Source organism: Centrocercus urophasianus, unplaced genomic scaffold, assembly GCF_019232065.1.
Source record: "Centrocercus urophasianus isolate 14NV4802_14NV808 unplaced genomic scaffold, USGS_Curo_1.0 seq_14, whole genome shotgun sequence".
Taxonomy (NCBI): Eukaryota; Metazoa; Chordata; class Aves; order Galliformes; family Phasianidae; genus Centrocercus; species Centrocercus urophasianus.
Window position 1 is genome coordinate 43,529,771 of NW_024884586.1, and position 26,010 is coordinate 43,555,780.

At 43.7% G+C, this 26,010-nt stretch overlaps 1 protein-coding gene across 8 annotated transcripts in view; it reads left to right on the forward strand.

Annotated features, from left to right (window-relative positions):
• TRMT61A (tRNA methyltransferase 61A) overlaps positions 1-26,010 on the forward strand; it is a 71,246-nt gene that overhangs the window by 3,680 nt on the left and 41,556 nt on the right. For 4 of the 8 annotated variants that reach the window (XR_006167974.1, XR_006167976.1, XM_042813485.1 and 1 more), the window contains exons 3-4: positions 6,666-6,932; positions 15,204-15,322. Coding sequence is in view for 5 of the 8 variants with exons in the window: in XM_042813485.1 (XP_042669419.1) it covers positions 6,666-6,932; positions 15,204-15,322 (386 nt within the window). In the remaining 3 variants the exon portion in view is untranslated. Of the gene's footprint in view, positions 1-6,665; positions 6,933-15,203; positions 16,612-18,694; positions 19,467-26,010 lie in introns of those variants that run through there. The other 4 variants (XM_042813482.1, XM_042813483.1, XR_006167975.1 and 1 more) reach the window with 3 other exon arrangements.

Consider the following 26,010-nt stretch of genomic DNA (forward strand, 5'->3'; position numbering starts at 1 on the left):
GAAAGCAAACAGTTCTATTACTAACATTGTGCTTGTATTGCCTGAAAGATTCACTGTTCACAAAGAAAGAGGGAGTATTGTGGCTTGAGTCACGAGTTAATCTTAAAGCAAGAGTTCTTACTGCATGTCTGCTTACGACTGACCAGAATTGGTGATTTGAATTAAAAACTGTTACATGTATTGACAACTGGAGCCTCCAGTGTGATGGTGTAACTTACTTCGGTGCCATCCAAAATTAGGCCACATTCAGCAATCGAAAATCAGTAGTGCTTGTTTAACCTTGTGTGGCTTAGGAGGAGCTAGCCAATGGTGATTAACAGAAACAAGGCAGGAAATCTGGTCTAGTAATGGCATTTGAGTCTGCTTCCTGTTAGTGCTGTCTTTAGGTGTATCTTGAGCATTAATTAGCATGGAAGTCCGTCTTTTTATTATTTGACCATGAACTGATAGTTGCTGTGGGGCTGGAGAGGCAAAACAGGCACAGTAAACAGGCCAGGCTCCCCTTTCTTTGCTGCTGGGCTGTGGCAGGTGTCCTGCACCTAGCTGGGGTGAGCAAGCAGAACTGGGGAGCAATCTGCACAAGTGTACATAGAAAGAATGGATGAAGTAAGGTGAAATGCCCTCTGTGTCATGTTCTGAAGTTGTGAATACTGGTATATATTATCTTACATGTGTAGTTAGGAAAAATCAGTTTAAAAAGTAAGGCTTAATTGAACAACTTGAGTTGTTCAGTTTAAGTTGATTCATAATGATCTGTCATAACCAATACAAGCATATTAATACAGATTTTACCGTTTTTAATCGTTTTTAATAAATACATAAAGAGCAAGCAGCACATGCATAATTAAAATCATCCCAGCAAACTCTATTGAGGCTGTAAGGAGACTCAGCATCTGCCTGTTGTTTCATGATAGAGGCATAGGAATATGATCCTTTTTCTGTTTCCTGCTAATTTCTAATTTATGAAAGTACGTTGAGATTCAAAAACTGCTGGTGGAGCTAAGATCTCTTGAAAGTATTGGTCCCTGGCCTGAGGAATTCACCAGTTTGAAAAGAGTTTTTGGCCACCTGATCTTTCCAGAAATAAAGGACACCTGAGAGCTGCTGCAATACCTGCAGTGGGTAGTGTGAAACTTTCACTCTCATCAGGTAACTCTGATCTCACCTGTGCTCATTGCATGTGCAGTCACTGTTTAAGTAAAGGAATACATTCAATTTTTTTTGTTTCACCACTCTCCAAAGCTCCAAAACTAACTTTGTACCATCTTCCAAGCCAAGGCTATCTTCAGTCCTGTGATTGCAGCTGCCTACAGAGTAATGACTCCATTTGACAATTAATTTTTGCTTGTTTTAAAATTTATACTACATTGGAATAAATATGAAACCTTTCTGATATTGTTGCTAAACATAAGTAAATACCTCTTTTTTTTTATTCCAGCACCTGCTTATCTAGGCTTTTTTACTGTCCTTTCTCCCTAGTAAAGCCTAAACAAGTGTCTGTCCTTACCCTCAGAATTGCCCAGGGAATGTAGTGCTGTGAAACCTCGTTTAATCTGATAAATCTAAGAAATATTTTGCTTTCAACAGAGCATTGTATTTAGACAAAATGTAATTTAGTCCAAAGTATTCTGACCAGTATCCCACTGATCCTTCAGCCCTCGACAAAATCAGACTCACATGAGCAAAAATGTTAATTGGATTTTTGTTTCCCTTCAGCTAAGTCCCAAATTAAAAGTTGCTAAACCCTGTTCATTGCCACACAGCAATGGGGTTCCAAAGCCACAGATGGGATTTGTGAAGACTGAGAACAGTCCTCTGGGTTCCCATGGCTCCTTTGTGGACGGGTAACAAGAGCCTGTGGCCAGCTTGCCTTACACTGCAGCTCCTCCAAAACAGTTATGAAATTTTCAAACTCATGGTCTGAGTGTAGATTTTGTTAGAAGTACGCTCATAAAAAATTAAGGAGGACTTAATGATTAATTGATACTTAATAAATGATTAATAGATTATTGTGGAGTCCCAGCAAGTCAGTTGTAGTGCTGTGACTTTTCTGACTGCTCATGTCTGCACTATCTCTTTGGCATAAGTGTGTGTAAACTCTACAGCTGTATCTTTTGTGTACACACCAAAGCTATGTAACTATTAATTCAATTTTGGGACATATTCATATTAATTAAGTTTTATAATGTCTCCCATATCTGCCTCTTAGCAGGTAAGAAAGAGAAGAACTTGAATATGTGATTCTTTGTAACACCTTCTGAAGTAGAAGAAAAGCTTCATCTGTACTAACATCAGAGAGCACAGTATTCTCTTGGCATAACCAAGATCTGAAGTAGAACTGTGGCCACATGAGGCATCTCTGTGCTGGGTGCAGCCCTGTGGCTGAGGAATGCTGTTGGTACCCTGAAGTTCTTGTTTCCAGGCTTTCCGGGCTTCCTTTCATCTTACCATTTTGTTTGACCACAAAGTGCATTTCTCATGCAGCTCTGAACTTCACAGTATCACCTCCATTTTGCAGAAGATCCCTCCCTAAAGAACTCTGCCTCTTGGATCTCTTAAGAGCAAATTCTTTTCAGTCTTCACATTCCCATTCCTTTTGTAGGCAGTGCCAGCCTTGAAAACTTCCATGCCATCCTTCCCCAGCTCCTGCATCCAGTGAACAATGGCCTTCTTTGGGCTCCAGCCTGCTTCCTAAAATGCCCATTTGGGCAGCATGTCCACAGCAGAAATGCAAGAGTAGGAGGTCATCTGTAAGGGGAAGTGCTTCATGCACCATCTCCTCCTGCAGTAGCCAGGCCATTTCCTTTTCCCTCTCCTCCTGCCTCCGTCTGTCCCTGATCTTGCAGTTTCTCACCATTTTCACCATGATTTGTGCCTGACTGCCCTCACAGAATGACTTTTGAGTTAGAACTATCAGATTAAGATCTCACCATATACTCACTAAAACGTTTCTCCCATTACATAAACTTGTCATGTACAGTGAGCAGTGTTCCTCTGCGCTGTGTTTCTTTAGATACTGGCTGTGGAGTTCTTAGCTGTGCCTAAAGATTAATTCTCCTTTGGTTTTGAGGCTCCATCCGTTCTCATGGCTGACTCATGACCTATCTTGTTATTTGCTAGGTTTAAGTGCGGTAGCTAGGAGACTAATAGAGCAACACTGATTGTTTTCTCCCATTTGACCGGTTTATAATATCTTGTGTAGCCAAATATTGCAGCAGATACTTCAATTCTATTAAAATGTTACTAGATATTGCATCGATCCAGAAATTAATGACACCACTTTTCCTGTTTTTGTGTTATATAAACCAATGTATGCACTTAAGAGCTTCCTCAGCTTTAGTTTGGATTACAAACCTGCCGTAATAAATAAATTATGGCAAATATTTTGAATAAGCACAGCTGTAAACATCTATGGGTTCAAAATCACAGTTTTACTTCCTTTTTTAAAAAGGGAAAGCCCATGGAAAGGAAACTTTGGGGGCAGGCAAGCATAGAGAAAATGTAGTGGAACATAAAATCAGGTCTCTTGTGTTTGCAGCACGGGTGGGATTCCAGGAGGATAAGCAAATTAGAAAACCAGACTAAACAGAAAACAGTGGAAGTGTGTTCCCTCTTATTCAGCTCTCCCTCAAGTGCTGTATTTGATGCTGTTGGAATGCTTGTGTTTCTCTCAACTGCTCTCCTGATGTGTATCTACACAGTATTGAAGTAGCAGGTGTTATTTCTAAAGGGGTCAGATGTTTTCTGCTGCAGCCTTGATATGAGGAATGATCTTAGTGTGGATGCTGCCTCATGATGCTGAGGTGCGTGGAGGCTTCTCTGTGGAAAACATCTCTTGAATCAGCAGAAGGTGAGAAGAACAAACCTTTTTGAGGTCAGGGCAATTGGTGGGTTGTTCATGTGATCAGTACTTTGCTGTTTGTAAATCAGAAACAGGTATCAATAGGTACTCAGTCTGAATGTTTCATCTAGGTGTCCACTCGTTAGGATATAAATCCTTCTAAATCTGTGCTGGTTTTGTTGTCTTGGGAGAGGGTAGAAGCACTCCTCTGAGCTTAGAGGTGTCAGAGATGGATGGAGAGAAATGAAAAAGGAGTTGAGAAGGTGCTGAGAAAGCTCAGATGTTAAATATTGCAGATTTGCAGGGGAGGAGGTGAATATAAACATTAATTTCCCCTTCTATAATATAAGAGAAATAAAGATTTGAACCTGCCTTCTGTAGACAGCATTAGGAGTTGTGCCAGACCCCAGTGAGGATTGATGAACCACAACAAGTGTGTTAACTGTCAGGCATATGAGAGCCGAGGTCATCATCATTTCATGGGATTGGGTTCAGATTCTGTGATCACTTCAAGAAAAGAAGAAATTTTACAATGGTGGATGATTCACCACCTTGTTCTTTGTTTCCTGCAGTTTGGAGAGTGTTGTCATGGAGGAGGCAGGCAGCATCTTCAGAAATACTCTTCTCATTAGTGATGTGTTTGTATTATTCTCATGTTTGCAGTAGCCAGTCAACAACAAATAATTCCTGGCAACCTTGTTTGACAAAACCTCAGTCGGTAATACACGCCCGCAAGCGATGACTTCCAGCATCCTGTTTTTGGTGCTGAGTTTGTCTTTGGAGTGTTCATGAATTAAAAAAAAGTACTGGAAAACAAACCGAACAGTGTAACAGGATTTTGTAGGAAGGAGACAAACTGTATCTTCTCTGGTGTTTTGAAAAGCAGATTGAAAATGTAAAAGATATGAACAAGGAAACTGGATATGTGCACAGGCTGCCTCTCTTCTGTGTCCATCCCAGCTGTGCTGGCAGACCTCCCATTCACTCTTACAGATGAGCTGAGAACAATGCAAAAAGTCAGCAGCACTGCCTGTTAGGAAGGTAAAAAAATTACATTCTGTAGGATTGCAGAAGTTCTCAGTCATGCAGTCCTGCTTTCTGGTGTGAAACACAATGGCAGATTTCAGTCGTTTTAGCATCTTATGGGCATCCCTGCTTTTGTCATTACAAAAAACAGTGAAATGTTGTTTCTTTGCTATGTGTGTACATTATTGAGTTTTTGCAGCCACGTGGCTGCCATGATACCATTAATTGTTTTGACCAGTGAAAAGTTTATGTCAATATTTAGAGCCAGCTGGTACTGCAAGTGGGTAATTTGTCACGTGTGCACAGGTAACTGCCCTCTGTCTTCTGCTTGCTTTATTGTAATACTGGTGTGGATGCATGAATTTTCACTTAAAGTAATTGTTTATGTTCCATTTTTACTCTCCTATTGGACCTTTTTGGGGCCAGTGCTAAAATCTGAGGTCCTCTCTCCCATTAAAGCTGGAGAAAGTGCTGCTGTGCCTGCCAGGGTCAGGGCCTTCCCAGAGGGATGCAGGCAAGTGGTGCCCATTCTGCAGAGCATTCAGTTGGTCATGTCAAACGTGGGCCCTGAGCTCTTCATGGTCTGAATGGCTCCCTTCTCAGAGCTGTCAGCTCAAATCCAGTGTCTTAGCAATATTTCACCCCTTGTGTGACTAGAGGGCAAGGACCTTAGATCTGTCACTAAACTCTGATTTCCTGTCCGAGTCAGGAAAGCATTGCTCCAATTAGGCTGCATACCAACCTCTGAGTCTTCTAATTAATTTCCTTTCTGCTGGTTTCTGAGCTTTCTCCACCGCTGCTGTTCTTTAGATTCTGTCCTTCAGCAATAGTTTTTATGATTTGCGGTAGTTAAAAGAACTTGCTTCAGGCTGAAATTTAGCCTGAACAGTCACTGAAGATAGCTAGAAATAGATTTTCTTTCTACAGGAAAAGTGTGTTCCAAGTACAGAATTATAAATCAATAAACACAGGTAATTTGGGGTTGCTGTGGGGCTTTGAGTTTGGTGGGTTATTCTGCTAAATGCCACTTCAGTGAGTAATCTGCAATACGAGTCGGTATATGGCTGTTTTCTTCAGTGAAAACGTTGGTTATTAGTCATTATGTATTTAACATGCCAATGGATCATTAAAAATAAGTTTCCCAAATTACCAAGCTCAAACAGGAAAAAGTCTGTATCCGAATGGTTAGTCTGTGACTGTACATGGTAATCGTACTTATGTTCAATTTTGGGTATGTGGCGGATCTCATTAGACTTTGCTAGACAGTGTAGACTTGTACAGGTAAGCCACCTGTGCAGTCAGGTCACTTGGTGTGACTGCAGGGAGCCCCAGGGCCTCCACTCTGGGCAATTTCAGGGTGTGCTGAGGATGGCCGGTGTGTGACAAGAGGCCTGGGCAAAACAGGTCCCATGACATAAAGGTTGGCTGTCTGCATAGATCCCAGTAGGGTTTTCAAACATAGGCTCTTGCCAACATCTCTTTCTTATTTTAATGAAGTGTAAGGTTTTGAAAATATGCTGAACTTTGCCTTCATCTCTTTTTACCCTAGAAGAGTCTTGCATTTGCAAAAAAAAAATCTATGTTAATTTTCTTCATATTTTCCCACTGCATTTAATTCCTGATGTTCTTCTATAGCCCTTGTTAGAGCTATAGCTATATTGCTGGCCCTTGGCATTGTTTTTTACTCACAGATTTTTAATTAACATTTTGAGGACCCTGAAAACTGTTTCCTGGGTCATCTAGTCCATCTAGCAGTGCCTAGCACTATCAAAAGGCATTTGCTGCTTTTCTTTTCTAGGTACAGGCAGCGGATCCCTGTCCCACGCTCTCATCAGGACAGTGGCTCCCACGGGGCACCTGTACACAGTGGAGTTCCACCAACAGAGAGCTGAGAAGGCCAAGGAGGAATTTCGGGAGCATGGAGTAGAGCATCTGGTCACGGTGACCAACCAGGATGTCTGCAAGAATGGATTTGGTGTCTCAGACATTGCAGACGCTGTGTTCCTGGATATTCCATCTCCATGGGAAGCCATCGGACATGCAAAGGCAGCGTTAAAAGCTGAAGGTAACTGTACTAGCTCTTTATAGGAAGTACCATCTCTGCCTCTCAGCTGTATGTTAGATCTGCTCCTTTCCATTATGTGATCGCTGTTCTCAAATCTCAAAGTCTCTAAGCATTTCAAAGGATGAAAAAGAGGTTTTCAGTTTGCAGGGAAAGATTTGAAAAGAGCAGAACAACTTTTTCCTACAGGTCTGTGCTAGCTGCTACAATTAATGGGCAGTTTATAAAAGAAAACAACGTTTGAACCTTTGTCTAGTGTGTTTTGTAGATCAGAGGGTGTGTGGGAGGCAGCAGCAGCAATAAATGCTGAGAGCAAATTTCTTTGGCACTTCAGTGGAAAGGTGTTTGTATAAAAGGTGTTCAGAATCACTTTACATCAATCATTGCAGATTGGGCCATTTTAACAATGCTCCACATCAATAATGTTAAAGAAAATGTGGTTATTCTTAAATATGCATGCTGATTTCTACCTTAAATCTCTGCTGTCAGAGCTAATGGGAAGTATGACATTGGCTGCAGTAGGAATTGAACCTAAAGGGTGTTCCAGCTTGTGCCAGCTGCTCCTGGATGATGACAACAAGTGGAGACTGCTACTGCGGGATTGGATGGGTTTTGTCTGTTTGTAATAAATCTTTTCCCTATTCAGAAGTAGGGAATAAACCATTCTCCTATCCTGAAATAAGTTTTCCCCTGATTGCTGTTCTGCCAATGTAGCTGCACTGCTGTGAATCTGAGCTAACTTCTGCCAGGCTATGAAGTGACTTTTCTAATCAAGAGAGTATGGAGTGCAGAACAGTGCCCATGCTGGGACACGACTTTAGCAGCGTACTGACTTTAGGTAAATTGCTTGGTCTAAATCACAGGATTTAAGCTTGTTCTTAAAGGTCACTGAGTGTATTTGAGACAGGACCAACCCAGGCTGTAGGCTCCCCCCACTACCATGGAAAATTTTCAAGGAAGCTTTCCAATACAACGCATTCTTTAAAAAGTAAATAAATAAAAAGAGACTAATTAGCACTCTGTACCTGCAAGGATAACAGCTGAATTTGTAGCTGCTTTCCAGTGTGTCCTGGGAAAAAAATAATGTTCACGCACTGTACAATGCCCTTCCCATGCTCAAATTATCTAATCTGGTGAGCAGAACACTCAGCTGACTCCCCAGCTTAGAAGGCGCTGCATTGCGCAGCCCAGTTTGAATTATTTAAGTGGTGCATGTTCAGAATACTGAGCAGGGCTGCTTGAGCAATTCCAAGGTTTGAAGCCCTGTCTCACTCCAGCATTTGAAAAACAGATAAAAGGTCCCATAGTACCAAACTGACAGTACTCTTTGGCTACACTTTTCTGTGCTACAAGGTTAATCTGCTAAGCCAATATTAAAAATATTTAAAACCCTGCTTTTTTTTTTTTTTTTTTTTTTTTGTCTGTAAAGTGACGTCGTGTGCGTTTCATCAGGCAGAGGGTGAAGCTGCTTACTGCTGTTTTCAAATAGTTACAGCTCTTCTGGAGTAAGAACAGGTTGTGCATGTACTGCTGCTGCTCACCTCCATTTCGGTGATAAGACATCACTGGAGGCAATGAGCCCTTGCACTCTTTTCCCTCCTTATCCTCTCTCATGCATCTGGACAGGATCACGTGGCAGGTTTTATTGTGATGCACAATGTAAACATTGCATCTGTGTGCTGCCAGGTAGTGGTCATTCATTCGCTGAGGTGGTAAGGTAATTAGGTTGAAGTCAGGGCTGAATGAATTCAATATATAGCATCCAGTTAACCTCCTCTTTAGAACCACAATATTCCTTATGGAGTTTTCAGCTGAGATTGCATGTAAGAGAGAGTTCTCGACCTCAACAAATGCTTATCAAATCAGTATTTTCTCTCCTACTTATGCTCAAGATCCTGAGTCTTGCAGCTCCTAGTAGGCTGAGTGTTAATGATCCTCTTCACAGAGTACATTTATCGCTCACGTTATGCCTACCAGTAGGCTGCAAATATGCTGCTTACGATAGCTTGGCCTCCCGTTCAGTGCACTGCCAACTTGTGAAGAGCTAAAGGGATAAAAATGCACAGAGTGTTTTTGACTCGAAGGTTATTGTTCTCTGGTGACATGCTCTGCTGATGCTCAGGCTTGCATCTCAGCTGCATCCTTCTGTGCTCATTTCACCAGTCAAGCTTTCAAGCAGAAATGCTGCTTGTAATATCTCTCAGGCACTGCTGCACTGCAGAACTTGCTTTCTGTTCCAGACCTGCACTGTTTTCCTTTTGCAGCATCTGCTGATGAATGCTTTTCAGTAGTCATAGCAGTATCTGACCTTGGTGGTTTTTTGCAAAGCTGCTGTTAACCCCTTGAGGCTAGATTTTTTAAAAAAGAATAATTTAACAGAATGAAAAAAATGAGAGGTAACAGAAATATCCTCCACATCCTACAGTGCTTAAATACCCCAAAACTTTTGACTCAGTCGTCTCCCAGCTGAATACTGTAGTGCTTTGGTTATAATTCTGTACCCACCTACTCTGCTCTCTAAGTATTGCCTATTTCATACATATATACATATAATTGTTAGAGTTGGAAGGAACCTTTAAAGGCCATCCAGTCCAACCCCCCTGCACTGAACAGGGACACCCACAGCTCCATCAGGTGCTCAGAGCCCCGTCCAGCCTGACCTTGGCTGTTTCTAAGGACGGGGCATCCACCACGTCATTGAGCAAGCCTGTGCCAGTGCATCACCACCCTTATTGTAAAGAAGCTTCTTTCTTATGTTCAACCTTCATGTCCTCTCTCCATAAAGCCCCTAAATTATGAGTTTGTCAAATAGTGATCTGTGTGATCTCACCTGGATTGAGTGACACGGTTCAGGTCTCCCCAAAAAGCCCTGCAGTGGGAGTTCCCTCCAAACACTTCCCTGTATGGGCCTCTGTGTTTCTTCCATTGAAGAAACCTTTTAGGAATACTCTGCTCTTCTTAGAGGTAGTTGCTTTTCATTTCCAAAGTCTTTTGTCTGTTTTGTTAGTTCACAGTGGACTTAAAACAGGTCTTGCTTACATTCTTTCCTCTACCATATCCATTGATTGTTGTTCTAACTTGCCAGTTTTGGTTCTTACGGTTGCTGTATAAGCAAATAAATAACGCCCCAACCTCCCAGTAGCCTGTGGTGTAGGTAAAGGATTTAATTTTCATTTAGGTTTGCTTCCTTCCTCCCTGGTGCTTTCAGGGAATACCAGTTCCATGCAGAAATTCTCACTGGCTATTTTTCCTGAGCCCTAGAGGTTATTCATGGTCCCATTTTCAAACCACTCAGGTATGGCTTTGAGGAGCAGCTGAAATCTTTAGCCACTTCCATGGCAGCTGTGTTGGGAGCCCCCTGGGCTGAACCATGCTGAGAGGGCAGCAACGTGAGGCTGCTGCTGGTTGAACCTCAGCTGCCTCAGGAGCACACAGGGAATGTGTTAGGGCAGGAAGTGGAGCCTGTCAGTCTAGTGTGCTGTCTAGACTTTCTTCCTCCACCCATGCAGGTGGTACACAAGATGGTATCAATGCTTCTCATGTCCATAGGAGGTTGTTTTGGAATAAATGAATGAAGCCATATGTGTCTGTAAAACACCATCACCAGCCTTTATTAGTGCCATCTGCTTTGATTTGAAGGAGAATTTGCTCAAGGTGAAGTTAAGGATAATCAAGGTCAGGCTGGACAGGTCTTTGAGCACCCTGATCTAACTGTAGGTGACCCTCTTCATTGCAGGGGAGGTGGGCTAGATGGCCTTTAAAGATCTCTTCCACCTCAAACAATTCTATAATTGTATGATAGTTTGAAACAACCTCCCAGTGTTGAGGGACCATCTGGTCTAGCGCAGAGCTGCCCTGCTAGGATCAGAAGTAGGTGATAACTCTCAAATTCCATCTGGTTCCCAAGCAGTACTTGCTGAGCTAAGCACGGCTGGCGTATCTTGTTGGAAGGCATTAACCTAGCTGAGGTTGCAGAGATTTTTAGCTCAGCTGCACACAATGGGTCTGGCCCAGCAGCCTAAGCAGAAATGATTCCCTCACCTGTCGTGAGCTAAGCAGGTTTCCTGCACTGTAATCCATGCTGTGGAATGCTGTCCAAAATTGTTGGACTTTGCACAGCTTGTAGAAAGAAGCTGGGGATGAAGGGAATCTTAAAGGAAGTTGTTAGATTTTTTTCATGAGTTTGGTGCCAACTTGTTTTTTTTGTTTTCATTTTTGAAACATGCTTTAGCCAGCTCCATAGCAGTCAGTAGGAATGAATTCCTTTGGAAGGGTGCACCTACAAACACAGGTTAAGGTCACATTTGCAGAAAATGGCATTAAGCTCCCATTAAAGAGCTGGCAATTGATTTGGAAAAATTTTTCTTTTCTGAATCAAGAAACATCCTTTAATTTCTAACAACAGCCAAATCCTCTAATTTCACTTGTCAAGGAAGCTGCATCAAATCGCCCACGAGCACATTCATTTAAAGGACATTTTGTCCCCTTTTGCAGAGGCAATATTTTTAGTGTCCTGCTAGCACAGAGTAAATGCCATAGTGATGCTGCTCTGTGACTTTCCTGCCTCGCCCCTACATAATGATCATGCCATGGGATCTTTGTAACATAATCTTCCAATTATCACAAAGCTCTGAAATCCCAAAACCCAGAGCTGTGTTCTCTTACCAGAAATAAAAATGCTGTGCTGCATTTTCTGCGTCACAGAACCATTTCCAAAATTATGGGCCGTTTTCTCAGGAACTTAGCAGTGCTGCACTACATATGTTCTTTTCACATCCTCTGAGTAATACTGTGATGATGAGCAAACCTAACAGAGTACTTGTGACGCATACAGCAACCTGCAAAAGAGAGGGCACGTAACTTGGACACATGTTGTTTTCATATCATGAGGATGCATTGAGTTTGTGTCCATTGGTAGCACTGCCAGATTTTCCATGCTGGATACCTCGTGCAGATTTTAGGTAAGTAGAACTGGTAGAGGTGTTACTTTTTGCTCACACAAACCAGAAACGCAGTTGCTTGGTGGAGTTGCACAGAAGCACGCCAAGAGCTGTGCTGGAAGGAGGAGCAATTTCCAAGGCACTGATCTCTAGTAAAGATAGCAAGGTGCGTCTCTTGATTATTAATTAGACACTTTCAATACCATGCTTAAAAAAAATGTACAGTGCTTTGTAGATGCAAATGCTCTCTTTTATTTCTTCCCCTTCCCCTAAGCTCTCTCCTCTAATTGTTCCAATTGTACTTTAATTTTCATAGGCTCTTGACCCCACTGCTGGTTAGAGTGGCTGCCAGGACTGTGTGGGCACCTTCCAGCCTACACATTCAGATTTAACCTCTCCATTAAATGTTTCAAATAAACTCACTCTCTGTAAAATTGAAGGTGGAAAAAGAAATGTAAGTCTTTAATACAGACTCATTATTTTCTTTTCAACTTTAGCACTTGTCAGAGGCATTATACATGAATAAACACATTTTTAGACAGCTCTTCAGATCAAAAAGCTCACACGGCTTCCCAATGTGAACAGGATTAATCTCAGATAATTGCTGTATCCATTTATGATGACACACAGGTCTCATTAAACAAATTTAGGAACAGTAGCTTTCCTAAAAGGAGAGCTCTGAGAGAACATGAACCTGGCTTGCACCTGGAAGTCCTGCTCCTTCAGCAGAAGAGCATGTCCTTCTCAGTGCTGCTTTTCCTTTGCTCAGAGTCCACTTTTTTTTTGCAGCTAAAAACACCATGGCAAATGAAGCATCCCAAATCTATTTTAGGCAGTCTCTGTAAGTCTGGAGCCGCGATTTCATTTCTACCTTCAAGCCTTCTGCTAATTGCAGCCTTCCAGCCTTTTCTTAACACCTTCTTAATGAAACAAGTTCAGCCCATGAGTCCAACCCAGCCTGTAGGGTGATGCTGAGAGGAGACAGCAAAGAAGACCTCCTCGCCGGTTTGACAGACGCCATCTGGATGTCAGCTATCACAGGCACCTTCTTCTCTACGCAGTGGCTCAGAAGCCCATTTTCTGTAGCCCAGCTTCCCTAAGCAGCCTGCTTTGTGAGGAGGCAGCCTGATAAATTAACACCAAGTTTGGTGCTGCCATGCTGTGCTCAGCTGACCATCCTGAGGCAAAATGAAGGTTGCTCTGGCTTTAATTGGAGGCTTGACAAAAGCCGTAGGCGGGTCTGCAGCTTGTATTGCCGCAGTTGTGTGCAGGCTCCTTACTTTTCCTCTGTGAATCCACAGCTTGTGCCTAAAGACGTCTTGAAATCTTTGCAGTCGGAGTAAATGAGGAGAACAGGTTTGTTGTAAATGTAAATATGTTGCCATCTTTTGTTCCAATATGAATGCAAAAAATGAAAAGCCTGAATGAAATCGTAGTAAGTCTCAGATCTCAGTGCAGATTCTTTCTTCGCAGACAAAGAGTTACTGTGAGCTGACATTTAGCTAAGTTAGACGTTTGTTCGGTTCCCTGCGCAATAAGAACATGGCATCGTTCTCTATGGCATATGGTCATTATAGTAACTTTCTAGTTACGTAACAGAATTTCTTCTCGAGCTTTTCTCTTTTATGCCTACAACCATGGCAGTGTACTGCCTGGCCGGAAGGGAAGAGCTGTTGGATGCAGTTCTGGTAGTGCTGACCGTGCTGATAAACATATAAATCTAATTTCATGGGATCTAGCAGACCGGGTGCGCAATTAAATTGGCATCCTGAGAGTTGGTTAATAGTGACACAAACCAGCATTAATTTTGCAGGAGGTTATTAGATTTGTTCTTTAATTGTCACTCCAGGGAATTACTTGTCTGGGGTACTTTGTTCTGAAGATGCATGATAAGAACTGCTGGCTGTGGAGACTTTATCCCAGGACTAAAATTAAATCCTGCTTAGTGTGTGGTGGATTAATGGTCATGGAAAGTGTTCTTCCCCAATCAGTGCCCGGCACATCATTGCTGTGCAGTAACTGGAGTGCTGTAGTGACACTCTCAGACCTGATGCTTTCTTTTTTTAGAGATGTGACTTTAGAAATGAGGAAGGGGGGGGAAAAAAAAAAAGAGTGAGTTTGAGATAAAGCAGGCCTCGTGTAGCCCCTGCATTGCCTCTATTTTTAGCAGGATGCTTTGCTCTCAGCTGCACGGGTTTTTTAACTGCTTAGACAACAGGGCTTGGGAGGCTCAACGGGATGAGCCTGGGAGAGGGCTGGGAAGGAATGCAAATTAGGTCAGCACGCATTTTCATCTAATTGTAAGAAGTGAAACACTGGCTGAAGCTGCATTGTCCAGCTCCTTCCCCCAGCACAAAAGCTTTTCAGGAAGGGCAGCGTCCCTCGTGGGACACTGTGTCCTGGGTGAAAGCACATGCCCTGGGTTTGTGGCAGACAGTGTCCTTATAATTCTTTGATCTGATTTGGCTGTGGCTTTTCAGAGTAAATCTGAATCGTTCTATTCTCAGCTGTTAAGGTGACATTGTAGCCAGCAGAAAGTTGTAGGGAACCTATTAGTGTTCTGAATGTGGAATCCAAACTGAGCCACGCGCAGAGGAGGAGGTGAGTGTTAGTTTGTCACTAAGAGCCCTTTCCTAGTGGTTTGGTGCATTCGCTGTGAAACTGCCCGATGTGGTATTCAGTAAATTTTAATGCTCAAGAGACGCGCTAGTCAGCTTGACTAAAAGGGTAAAGTCTTAGCAGCACTCCATCTATGGCCTGGAGAGATTACTTTATTCTGTACACGCATACCATCGTTCCCAAATAAACACAGCCGCTTTTGTCGGAGCGTGTGTGCACGCACACTTAGATTCTAATGAAGGCAGCTCTGAACAGTGTGTGGAGAATGACTTCTGGCTTTGTGTAGTTGCCAGCTTCAGAGCAGTGCCTCGGCCCAGAACAGTGGATAGTGACTCCGAAAGAGGCACTGCCCTGAGGGGATTGACTTTAAGAGTTTTATCATGAACAAGTGTGGTGGGCAACGCTGGGTTTGGGAGATGAGTGAGTTTGCCACTGCAGTTTTCAAAGAGTCTGATGCATCTTGTGAAATCATCCCTGCTTGATGCTGACGCTGTGATCCCACAGAGTTGCCTGATGAAGATTTTCTTTCAGAATGTTTTTATTTTTGTATAATTCACAGAATCTTAGAATATCCCAAGTTGGAAGTGACGCATAAGAATCATCGAGTCCAGCTCCTAATTGTAATTCTACTTGCAGCTAGGAGAATTTGAAAAAATAGAGAAAGTGCTTCATTTGTGTTCTTGCCCTCTTATCTACTACCTGTCTTCTTTTGCAGGTGGCCGCATCTGCTCTTTCTCCCCCTGCATTGAACAAGTCCAGAGAACTTGCCTAGCAATGGAAGAGTACGGTTTTACAGAGATTAACACCTTGGAAATTCTGCTCCGAGTATACAATGTAAGGACAATTAGTTTGCAAATCCCTGACCTTGGAAAAGCAGCTGAGGATAATTCTAGCGCTGGCTTTGACAGCAGCAACCCATCAAACCAAGGTAGCCCAGGCACTAATCTGCAGCAAGGAGTGGTGCAGTTCAAAAGCGGCGTGCCACTGAGGGAGATGGTGGGTCACACTGGGTACCTGACCTTTGCCACTAAGAGCCTCTTCTAGTACACTTCAACTTGGGGAAGTTTGGAGTGTTTTGTGTGTTTGTGTGCATTTGCCGTTTTCGTGGTTCTTTTTTGTAGGGCATCCAAATTTTTCCTTGTCAGGGAATTCCATATATAGTCAGATTTAGTTGGAATATGCTTTGTTTAAATAGCACGCAAGCATTAACCAGAGCAGCATCCAAGGGAATGTTGGAACTCTGGAGCAGTGCTCCGCTTGCCGTCAGAAAGACAAAGTAATAGCAAGTGGCCATTCATTGGAATGTGTGGGATAGAGATTCCTCCTGATAAGAAAGTAAAACAGCACACTGATCACAAACAAGATGGATTTTTTTCCTCTTCTTTTCTGAATGACTGTCCAAATTTTATGTTTTTATCACAGCACCACGAGACAGTTCTCTTTTCAAACTTCTCTGGCGTATGTGTGTTGCTTTTAGGAACGTGGAAGTGCTTCTTTGCTTCCTTTTGGATGTGGAAGTTGCAGAGCCGTACGGTTGCCTGCATGGCAGGTCACAGTATTAGTGTTTCTTTGGAAAATGTAGAGCTGCACAGAGGGTTATTGGCAGCACTCAGGATCACAGCCTCTTACTCCATTCTGGCATCTGCAAATCATTTGGATTACACAGAGTTTGAATAAGTGTGCTAATTGTTGGATTTGGTCTAAAATGGTATTGCTGTCAATTGATAGTAGAAAATCAGGCATAGATTTGTATTATAATCTTCTAATAGGTCTGCTGTCAGTGTTATGAACCCACTGTGAAAATGCACGTGAACGGATGGGGAATGTTACCTGAACTTCTGTTTGTGAGCAGTGTGGCTGAGGTGCAGTTTGCTTGGTGTTTTATGTGCACGATGGTGAGTTATCGTCCTGCAGCTGAATGACAGTAAGATTGCTTTTGGCAGGACTTGTCTCCAAATGGCAACGATAATGCAAACGTGATAAAACCATTAATCAGCCATATTAATTAACTTTTTAGACCATTTACTCTTCAGTATTCCATAAAAGCTGGTGGGTGGGATGAACTTTTTGAATGCTGGATTACGTGTTATTATTTACAGAGTAAAATAATTATGAAAAATGTTGAAGTTCCTCTTTTTATTTAATGTGTAGGGTTTTGGTTTTTTTTAACAATTTCACAGATATTCCAGCCACCAGTACCATCTCTGGAAATATTTGGCTGTGCCTTGCATTTGGCACTTCCATTTGTTGATTGTAAGAAAAATAACCATCCATAACCTGCTGCCTGAGCAATTGAACCTGATATCCCTCCCCCATTCTTGACAAAAATAAACAAAGCTAAGCTTTTAACATGTTATGGCAGAATGCTAATCCATAATGGTTTAAAGAAAGCTCAACCGATCACGACAGCAAAGATAAACTGTTGAGCAGATTAAAGGCAGAAAGCAATTCTGTAGCACTAAATCAGTTATGTAAGCAGGCCTACCATTGTAGCTTTTCTCCAGAAATTATGTGAATGTTCTGTTTCTGCTGTTGTTAACTTCCTTCAGACAGATTTGTGCTAAACTGCTGACACTGTTGGTGTGGTTTGGTGGCTGTGTTGTAGTGATGTACATATAAGTGCATATGCACATGTTCTTGTGTGCTTGAACTGCCACCATGGAAGTGGTGCTGAGGGACTCAAATAAACCAGAAGAAGGCACGAGGAATTAGAAAGTTAATGCTATGAGACTGCTTACCTGGAGGTGATTCATGCTTTCAATTTCAAGTATTTTTTTTTTTCATTTCAAGTGGGATCCCCAGCCTTCACCAGGGATAATCATAGAATCATAGAATCGCAAGGTTGGAAACAACCTGCAAATTGTATATAGATGAAGATCATCTAGTCCAACCGTCCTCCCACTACCACTGCTACCACAAGCTACTAACCCATATCTCATAGTTCCTCATCCAGGCGCCTCTTGAACACTGCCAGCGACGGTGACTCCAGCACTTCCCTGGGCAGCCATTCCAGTGCCTGACCACTCTCTGAGAGAAAAAGTTTTTCCTTATGTCTAACCCAAAACCACCTCTGGCACAACTCATGACCATTTCCTTGGGTCCTGTTTGTTGCCTGGGAGAAGAGGCCAAACCCCTCCTCATCACAGCCTCCCTTCAGGAAGTTGTAGAGTGCAATGAGGTTTCCTCTGAGCTTCCTCCAAATAACTTCAGGGATTCTTTTCTGACATTCCAACAGGATTAAAGAGGAACAAAGTCACATTTCTGTCCTACAAATAGACATGGAATGGAAATACCAATGTGTCTTCACGGAGTTTGAAACAAGGCTTGATGCTTCTTTGCCTACAAAGCTCAATTCAAAACCCCTTGAAATAAACCATTGACTTTGCATGGCCCATATTGATTTGATCTCTGCTGAGGAAAGGCAAGCATTGCGTAACAGGAGAAGGATTTAATTTCTGTCTTTGCAATATTAAAAAGGCCTCTGTGTCCTTGTTGCCAGTTCAGGCCATGGCTATCACCACACTGCTTCCAGCTGGTGTTTTGCTGGCAGGGTCATGGGGAGAACTCTCTCTGCCCAGCACGGACCACCTCTTAGTTCTGCTTATGATTATCCACTTAAACATTCTGGCAATCTTTGCTGTCAAAAGTAGTAAATCCGAAGTATGGGTTTTTCCCATCACAGTGGCTGAATCTGCTTGGGCCACACTTTCAATGACTCATCTTTCTTTTTAAGACACTTTTAGTCTTCAGTCTAGAATAAGACGCCTCTTCTCCCTGCCCTACCACAGCTCAGTCACACATTGCCAGGCCACCTTCTCCTTGCTAGCTGTGCACCTGCATCCCTCGCTTTGGACAAGCACCAATACACGCCTCTGCCTCACAGCTGGGTTCAGCTTGTCCCAGGTGCTCCATGCCCTCCAAGCCAGCAGTCATAGACACCTTGCAACCTACAAGGCAAACAATAATGACTCAGGTGAGGCTTGTGAAACACTTGAGAGGCTTGCTGTTGTTCACTGTCTTGCTGTGCTTTAATTAAAGCATTGCAGATCTATATCTCATTGTGGTTGTTTCCTTCTTACTTGTTAGCACAAAACTTTTCCTCTGAAGATGCAAATATAAATTGTGCTTGAGAAACTGAAAGGGATCATGTAGCAAAAGCAGTATGAACTTCCTCTTTTGCCTAATTTCCTGCTCTATTCTCCTTAGGTACTTTGGGCTACGTGATGGTGAGGAGATGGCTCTTGCTTGCAAGTGTTCCAGAGATGAGGGTTCTGGTTCACACACTCCCTCGAGAGTACATCTGTGCTCCATTAGTCCTGGTGAGCGGGATGATTGCGGAAGTCGTAGTGACCCAGAAAGGCAGGGGGCTCAGAGATGCAGCAAGTCTAGATCTCTTTGTAAATACTAGTGCACATCCCAGCCGCCTGCATCATTAGGTGCTCAAGCACACTGGCAGTCTTCTGAATAGACTGGAGACAGCTGTGCCCTCCTGGGCTGCAGTTCAGTGATGTCCAGTGCCTAAAACTCACCTCTGATGCAGCTGGGAGCAGGGCACACTCAGAAAAGGAGGGCTGGGGCTCTCAGACTCTATTTGCAGGGCTCCATCTCAGCTTCTGCTTGCGCAAGTATGAGAGGCACAAGGAGAGAAAAGTGGGAGAGCTAGTGTTGCATAATGATGTTGCACCAAAGGTACGTGCAGCTGTGAGTAGCTGAAGGGGGTTGCTCTACCAGCAGAAAGTTCTGTCAGTGTCACCATGAGGAAAAGCATTTACATGCTACTGGCCTCCTGAGTGCTCCTGAGGAACCGTTGTTCAGATGCCAAGAGAAAGGAGACAGACTGTTATTTCCCTTTTCCCTGTGTGACAGCTTCTGAACTGGAATGAATCTGCAACGGTATCAATGCAGAGAACAAACAGACCTTGAATCAAATTGTCAAATAAAAATAATTGTCCTCGCTTTTACCTGAATATCTCTCTCATGAGCTCCCTGTCCTTTTGTTGACTGCTCAGGACATGCTGTTCTTCTCTTAGGGAGGGCAACAGCTCTGAACTCCTAGGTGAGCTGGCTGACATGCTGATAGAAATGACTGCAGAAGGCAGCTGGGAGCAGAGGCCTGTGGGAGCGATCACTGTACCTACATGTTTCTCACCTGGTTCCAAGGACAGATGACATACAGCTGCACCTTCCATACAGTGAAGTGGTCTGTTCCCCTCATCTCCCACTTGCTTTCAAACCCAAAGGTAGCAGAGCATACATGCACAAGCCCCTCCTGGTGCTGCAAAGCAACTCAGGTGGCACAACCAGGTTTTTGGCAAGCGCCAGCATTTTCCTGTTTGCTTTACAACTGCTGTCCCACAGAGTGAGGAGTAAGGCATCATTTGTCACCCCAACCTCAGGCACGTGACCACAGAGACTCCACAGACACAGTTGCTGCAAGGTGCTGTGTGTACTGTTGCAAAGCTCCTCACCCCTGGGCATCCCATGGAGATGGTGTGTGGCTATGGCAGCAGCACAGCCTCGCTTAAGCTGCTACAGACCTCAGCCTGAAGTTATTTCAGATAGGGCTGAGTAGATTGATGCTAAATTTTGTATTCCTTTATTGTTCTTGAGAGGGAGATTTGCATGAATGGTTCCACTGAAACTGTGAATGACTCTCAGGGGGTCCAGATAACTGCAGGAGCTGTCAGAGCCCAGGACCAAGGGCTTCCAGAGATGCTGGCTGAGCAGACATGGCTATCCAAGCAGAGAGGGAGCTTTTTGCATCTTTGTCCAGCTAGCACTGACACTGTTTCAGCGTGAAATGTGATGAGTCCTTCTGAGCCAAGAGAAACTGCTGTATGAGCAACCTCCCTTTGTATCAGGCACTGTGCAGGCCAGGGAGGTCTGCGATGGAATTCCTCTCTTCTGTTGCTTTGGGAACTGAGAACCCCTTCTTCCTTCAGTCAAAAGAAGCTCGGCAGTCATTACCTCTAATGCAGGTGTGTGCACTCAGGCTAGCTGCTTGCTGGGCATGTGGGATGAAAGTTTGTGGTGCCAGAATATTCGGAGCCAGATGTTCTTTTATTCCACTTGAGGGATGAGGAAGATGATGAAGTTATAGGCTGTATCTTGCTTTTTACATTAGTCTCTTATGACCTTAGAAATTGTCCATAAAGAACTATTTCCATATATTAAGTCAGAATCAAGCTATTTGTAGGGATCTGAGAACCAATTCTGCCCAAAGGAAAAAAATGAAAGAACAGGTAGCAAGGTAGAAATGATTTATTGGAGAAGGCTTCCTGGACTTGTGCAATAAGAGGCAATTTTCCAGAAGGTTCCAGATGTTCCCTGTAAAAGTCGTGGATCAGAAATGCTCATTAGTGTGGATGTCTATAATCTGGTGTTTTACTGAGTCAGCTTAATCAGGCTGTTTTAACACGGCACACAAGAAGGGGCATTGCTGAGATCGAGAACCTGTGGAGTGAAAAGGAGAGAGGGAGAGAGCAGAAGAGGTTTTGAAAGTGTCTGCATTCATGTCAGCCTGCTGAATTACATGTACGTTGTGTCACACTTGTTAGCAAAGCCACGCTGCTGTCTAAGTTAAATGGGGGTCTCATACAATAGAATTATATATAGTACAGAAAAGAATTACCCACTTCAGTATACAACCAGGCAAGAGCGTGGCACGAGATATTTGATTAGCTGGGTGAGAAACTGGATTTAGAAACCACTTATAATCCCTGCACGTTCTCTGTGGCTTTGTGTCCTCTGTCAAATACAGTGGAAGCATTTAAGAAAATCAGCAGAACTTGAGTACAGTATATACCCAGAAGCACACTGCGCCTCTTGGGAGATGGACTTCAAGTTTTTATTACCCAGTGCTCACAGGAGGATCATTCATTTTTAACATTTTCTCAAAGGTCTTAGCAGCACTTTAAAAAGAGGGAAAAGTGCCTTTTTTCAGTGGGAGATCAGAAATGCACGTGGTTGCAGCTGATGATCAGCCTGTGGACACGTCAGAGCAAGGATGGCAACAGTGAGCTCCTTAAGGTTTCTTTCTTGGAGACTGTAGATAGGACTGTACCCCCAGTGAGTTCTCATTGCATCCACAGCAGGGAGAAGGCAAAGGCATTTTGTGCCCCAGCACCAATTGGCTTTCCTTACTCATTTCAGCCTTTGGGAATCACACAGCCCTGCAGTCATCATACTATGAGCCCTCAGTGACTGACGCACAAGAGCATTGTGCAAGTCAGAGGCAAGATGGAGAGCAGAGCCCTGAAGCTCCATGTCTTCCCCACTGCTACGCAGGCTGTGGCTCCTTCCTAAATAGCACTGCTCTGCAAATGCTCAGCAAGAAGCTCCTCTGAAGCAAAGCTGTTCCTGCCCTTGCCTGGCAACACATCATGGCCCACAAGTCCTCACAGCACCTGGATGAAAGTACAGTTAGATAACAGCGTTCACTGAGTGACAACCCACTGCCCAATCAGATCATGCAGCCACATCAATCTTAATGATTTTCTGAAACTGTAATTCATTTTACTCTGTAGCCATTCTCATTTATTAGCTGAATTAATTTTATACGGATTAAAAATTCAAGTCAATCACTTCGAAACAGAAAAGTGACATTTTAAAATCTATATTCTGTCCCAAGCCTATAAATACGTCTGCCTCTCAGAAATCAGCTGTTTATGGCTGATCTTATAGCAGAGGATGACTCAAAGAGGCTTATGTGCTGCATTGCTTTTATCAGAGCTGAACAAAAAGCACCCCTAAGTCCTCTGTGAATTAGGGGCATCAGTGACTGTGGGTAGTTCCTGTATTGTTTCCCAGCCAGACCAAGTGGCACAGCTTTCTGGTGGCCTGTGCCTAGTGCTGTGCTGCCAGCAGTAGGCAGTCACATTTTGTTGTGCTTCCATACAACAACAGGCAGCACTTGATTTCCTCAAGTGAGAATTAACAAAGCAGACATAGCTCATAGACTGCTGATTACTCCAAACATGGTTTCCTCCTCCCTTGCCCCGCTTTGTTACAGAGCACATACCAGTGTTGGATTGAATTATAAACCCCAAAATAATATTAAAAGAACATAAGCAAGGCTGTAGAGCCAGCCCTGCATACATGAGGGGATCTAATAGAATTAAGGTGCTTTTTGGAGCCAGTAGGTGGGAGATGAGTAAGGCTGAATGATGCCCTTGAGGATGAGAGCAGAAGTGCTGGTGGGGAGCAGAAGTTGCATCGGGCATTGCCACATCCATCCTGGTGTAACTCAAAGTAAATGACACAGAAATAGGAGGGAGCAGCTGGCCAAGGAAGTCTGGTGGTGGGACAGAGCTATTTTTAGGGAAGGACAGGTTGTAAGGAAGTACAGAAAAGCCTTACAGGTGAGGCCTTGTTACCACTGACTGGGCAGTGAAGCACTAGGGGTAAATGGAAAGTGCTACTTAGGTGAGGGCAGTACCCCTATCTGCTCATACAGAGATTGATGCCAACACTGTGTGGGGAGGACGAAGATGAGAACTCAGCAGCACTATAGCCTGGGTCAGGGTGAGCCCCTGCATCCTGACAGAGGACAGGGTGAGCCCCTTCCTGCTTGGGGAGCTGCTTTGAGCCTCTGAGCTGCTGGGTGCATGTCAGATTCAATTCCAGTTGTGTTTTTGACCTCGGTGATTAGATTAATATTGCAAAACTCCAGTTTGCCCACTTGTGAGATGGGAGGTGTTTGTTATGACTTTGTTTCCTAAACATGGGAAAGCCTTTGAAAAGCAAAGGGCTTGCTCAGCTGTGTCCATAAACATTCAAATTGCTCCTGATTTGTTTTCTTCACCCATGTTTACCCTCCTTGTCTGCTTGTTGCTGTTTAGCCAACGCAGCGATGCTGCGATCCCAGGATGGGAGCAGCCTCTTACCTGCAGCGTGGGATCAAACCTCTTGGCTCCCACCCCTGAATTTGCGATGAACCAAAGGGCCAGGCTCTTAAGTTCTGTGTTGCAATTCCTTTCTTCACCCCAAAAAGAGCCCATTCCTAGCAGAGTTCAGCTGACGATGCAGAGCTGGGATAAATGCGGTTGCCATGTACCTTTGGCTCTTGGTTTACCAGCACGGGGCTCAGCTGTGAGCAGGTGTCTGCAGCCCCATTCCTCTGCCAGGCAGCTGGAGCAGCCCGAAGTCCGGCTTTTACACTTGGTTTGGAAGGAAAAAAAAATATGCAATAAACACACACTGCAATTTACATGAATTTTTTTTCCACAGCCGAGACTAAAACCAGTCTTTATGTGCTTGGAATTTGTTTAAAATAATTGCTATTTATGCATTTTTTTGGCAATTTACCAATCTAATCAGCATAATTTGTCTGTGCTGGAACAAATCTACAAGACTCCAGAAGTGCTCTGCAGATCATGCAGATTAAACACGAACTAATTAGTAGATTTCTGGATCTCTTAAGTCCACAGCTTTGGCAATAGCCGACAGTGGCCACCAGCATTCCCACATGGAGAGGGAGACAAAGCCCAGACACACCAGCAAAATGGCTACAGATGTAGCTATGTGTGAAAAGTCTTTGCAAAAGAAAAAAGAACAACAACAACAAATAGAGATAATAAACATCAGCAATTCATTTCTGTGTTTTCCTAACACATTTTGAGAATAAAGACCTTTTTTGTGATTTTAATTCACTCTTCTGTGGAAATTTGACGTGATTCTCCTAGAACTTGTAGACATAAACCACCCCAGGGTGAAAAGGAAAATATAGAAGCTGTGAAGATGAATCTTGGGTTCAGCCATGGCCAGTCCAAGTGCATCTGAAAGCTGTGACGACAGCAAAAAGGAAAGATTATGACAATTGCACTGGGAACAAACCCAAAAACTGCTTTGCCAATATGTGAAGACTTCTTCGTTCTGAGAGTTTTCTCAGAGTTTCCTCAAGAGACCACAATAACTCTACACCAAATGTTCCAGGAGATGATGAAGAACAATAACAGCTGCTCTGAAGACCATTGCAAACAATGGAAAGTCCCCAGTTGATTTGCTCAGTCTTGAATCAAGTCCAAAATTCACAGAATTTCGGAATAGAAGTAAACCCAGCCACTGGACTGCAATAGTAGCATTAGGGCTGGGAGTAAACTCGCATGACCCCATCACTTAAGCTCTGTCCTACAGCTACTACTGAAAGCCAAGTGCCTAACAAATGCTGTGGTTCAGTGCTGGTCCTGGGGGATGCTGCTCCCCATCCCTTTGCTTGAAGGAGTAGCACGAGTGTCCTTGGGAAGATCTCTCCAGAATCACATCCATCATGCATAGAGTGACGTTGTTTGCTGAATCTCAGTGGAATTGCAGCAGCAGTTTGGTGCCAGCCAACACTCACAGGCTGCCCACCTACTCCCACCAGCACCAGGTTTATGTGAAACCTCCAGCTTGGGCTTGCTGGCACTGAGCCTGGCTACTCCTTTCTCTTGCCATCCTCCCCAAGAGCCTCAGAGCCTGCCAGGAGGTGAGAGCATTCACCATCGTGTTGGCCAGAGCTTTGGCAGGACACATCCCTCCTTCACCTCTCTGGGACCTGAAGCAAAATCAGGCAGCACAGCTGCGTGTCTGTGGGCTGAGCAGAGATTCCTGATCCTCATACTTAAACCCCGTCTGGAATTCATCTCCATTTACCCAAAGAGCCACTTAGCAACATGGCAAAGAGCTCAAAACCCCATCTCACATCATTATTTGGAAGCACAAGCTCTAGCAACTCCGAAGCATTAATTGAAAGCTCACCCATAGCTTTTCATTCAGGGCTCGTTTTCATGTGCCCCTCCACAGGCAGCACAGTGCTTTGGGGCTGGTGCCAGGCACAGGAGGGCCTGTGGGGCTTTTGTGGCCACGGCAACTCAGGAACAGATTCCCCAATGACCTCATGTCTTTGCGTGTCCTCGAAGAGCAGGGCAGGTCGGTTTGTGCCCCAAGAGGCATGTTGGCACTTTGGCGTACGAAGGCAATGCAGTCAGCAGCCTCTACTTTATCTCCTTAATCACCTCCCCACCCCTACCTATGTCACATGCTGCCACTTTAGACATGATTTCAGGGTGGCTTTTGCAGTGAAGGCTTTATTTGGGGAAAACAAAGCGGTCAGAGGTTCGCACAAATAAAAGTGTTCCAGTGTGGGTACAGCCATGCAAAGCTAAGGGTGGGAAGCAGGGTGCTGTGCCCTGGCACCTCAGGGGACAGCAGGACGTGGCTTTGTCCTGCTGGAGGAGCCGTGTGCTCACCGCTGTTGTTCACATTAAGGCTTCCAAAGTGCTGTTTTATAATATAATATATATTATAATTTATAATATAATAATAGCTTTCTGCTCTGCAAAGGCCTCATGGATCTGATGACAGATAATATACATAAGGCAAAGAGAAGGGTAGTTTGTAAAACTAGCCTTTTGGTGCTTTTTTCAGTAAATTAATGTCTTTCAGAATGCCTCTGTACATTGAAACAAGGATTTGCCATACATTTCGTCGTTCAGACCTATGATTTATGTTCAAGCTTTTTAAAAGCCAGGGAATGATCCACT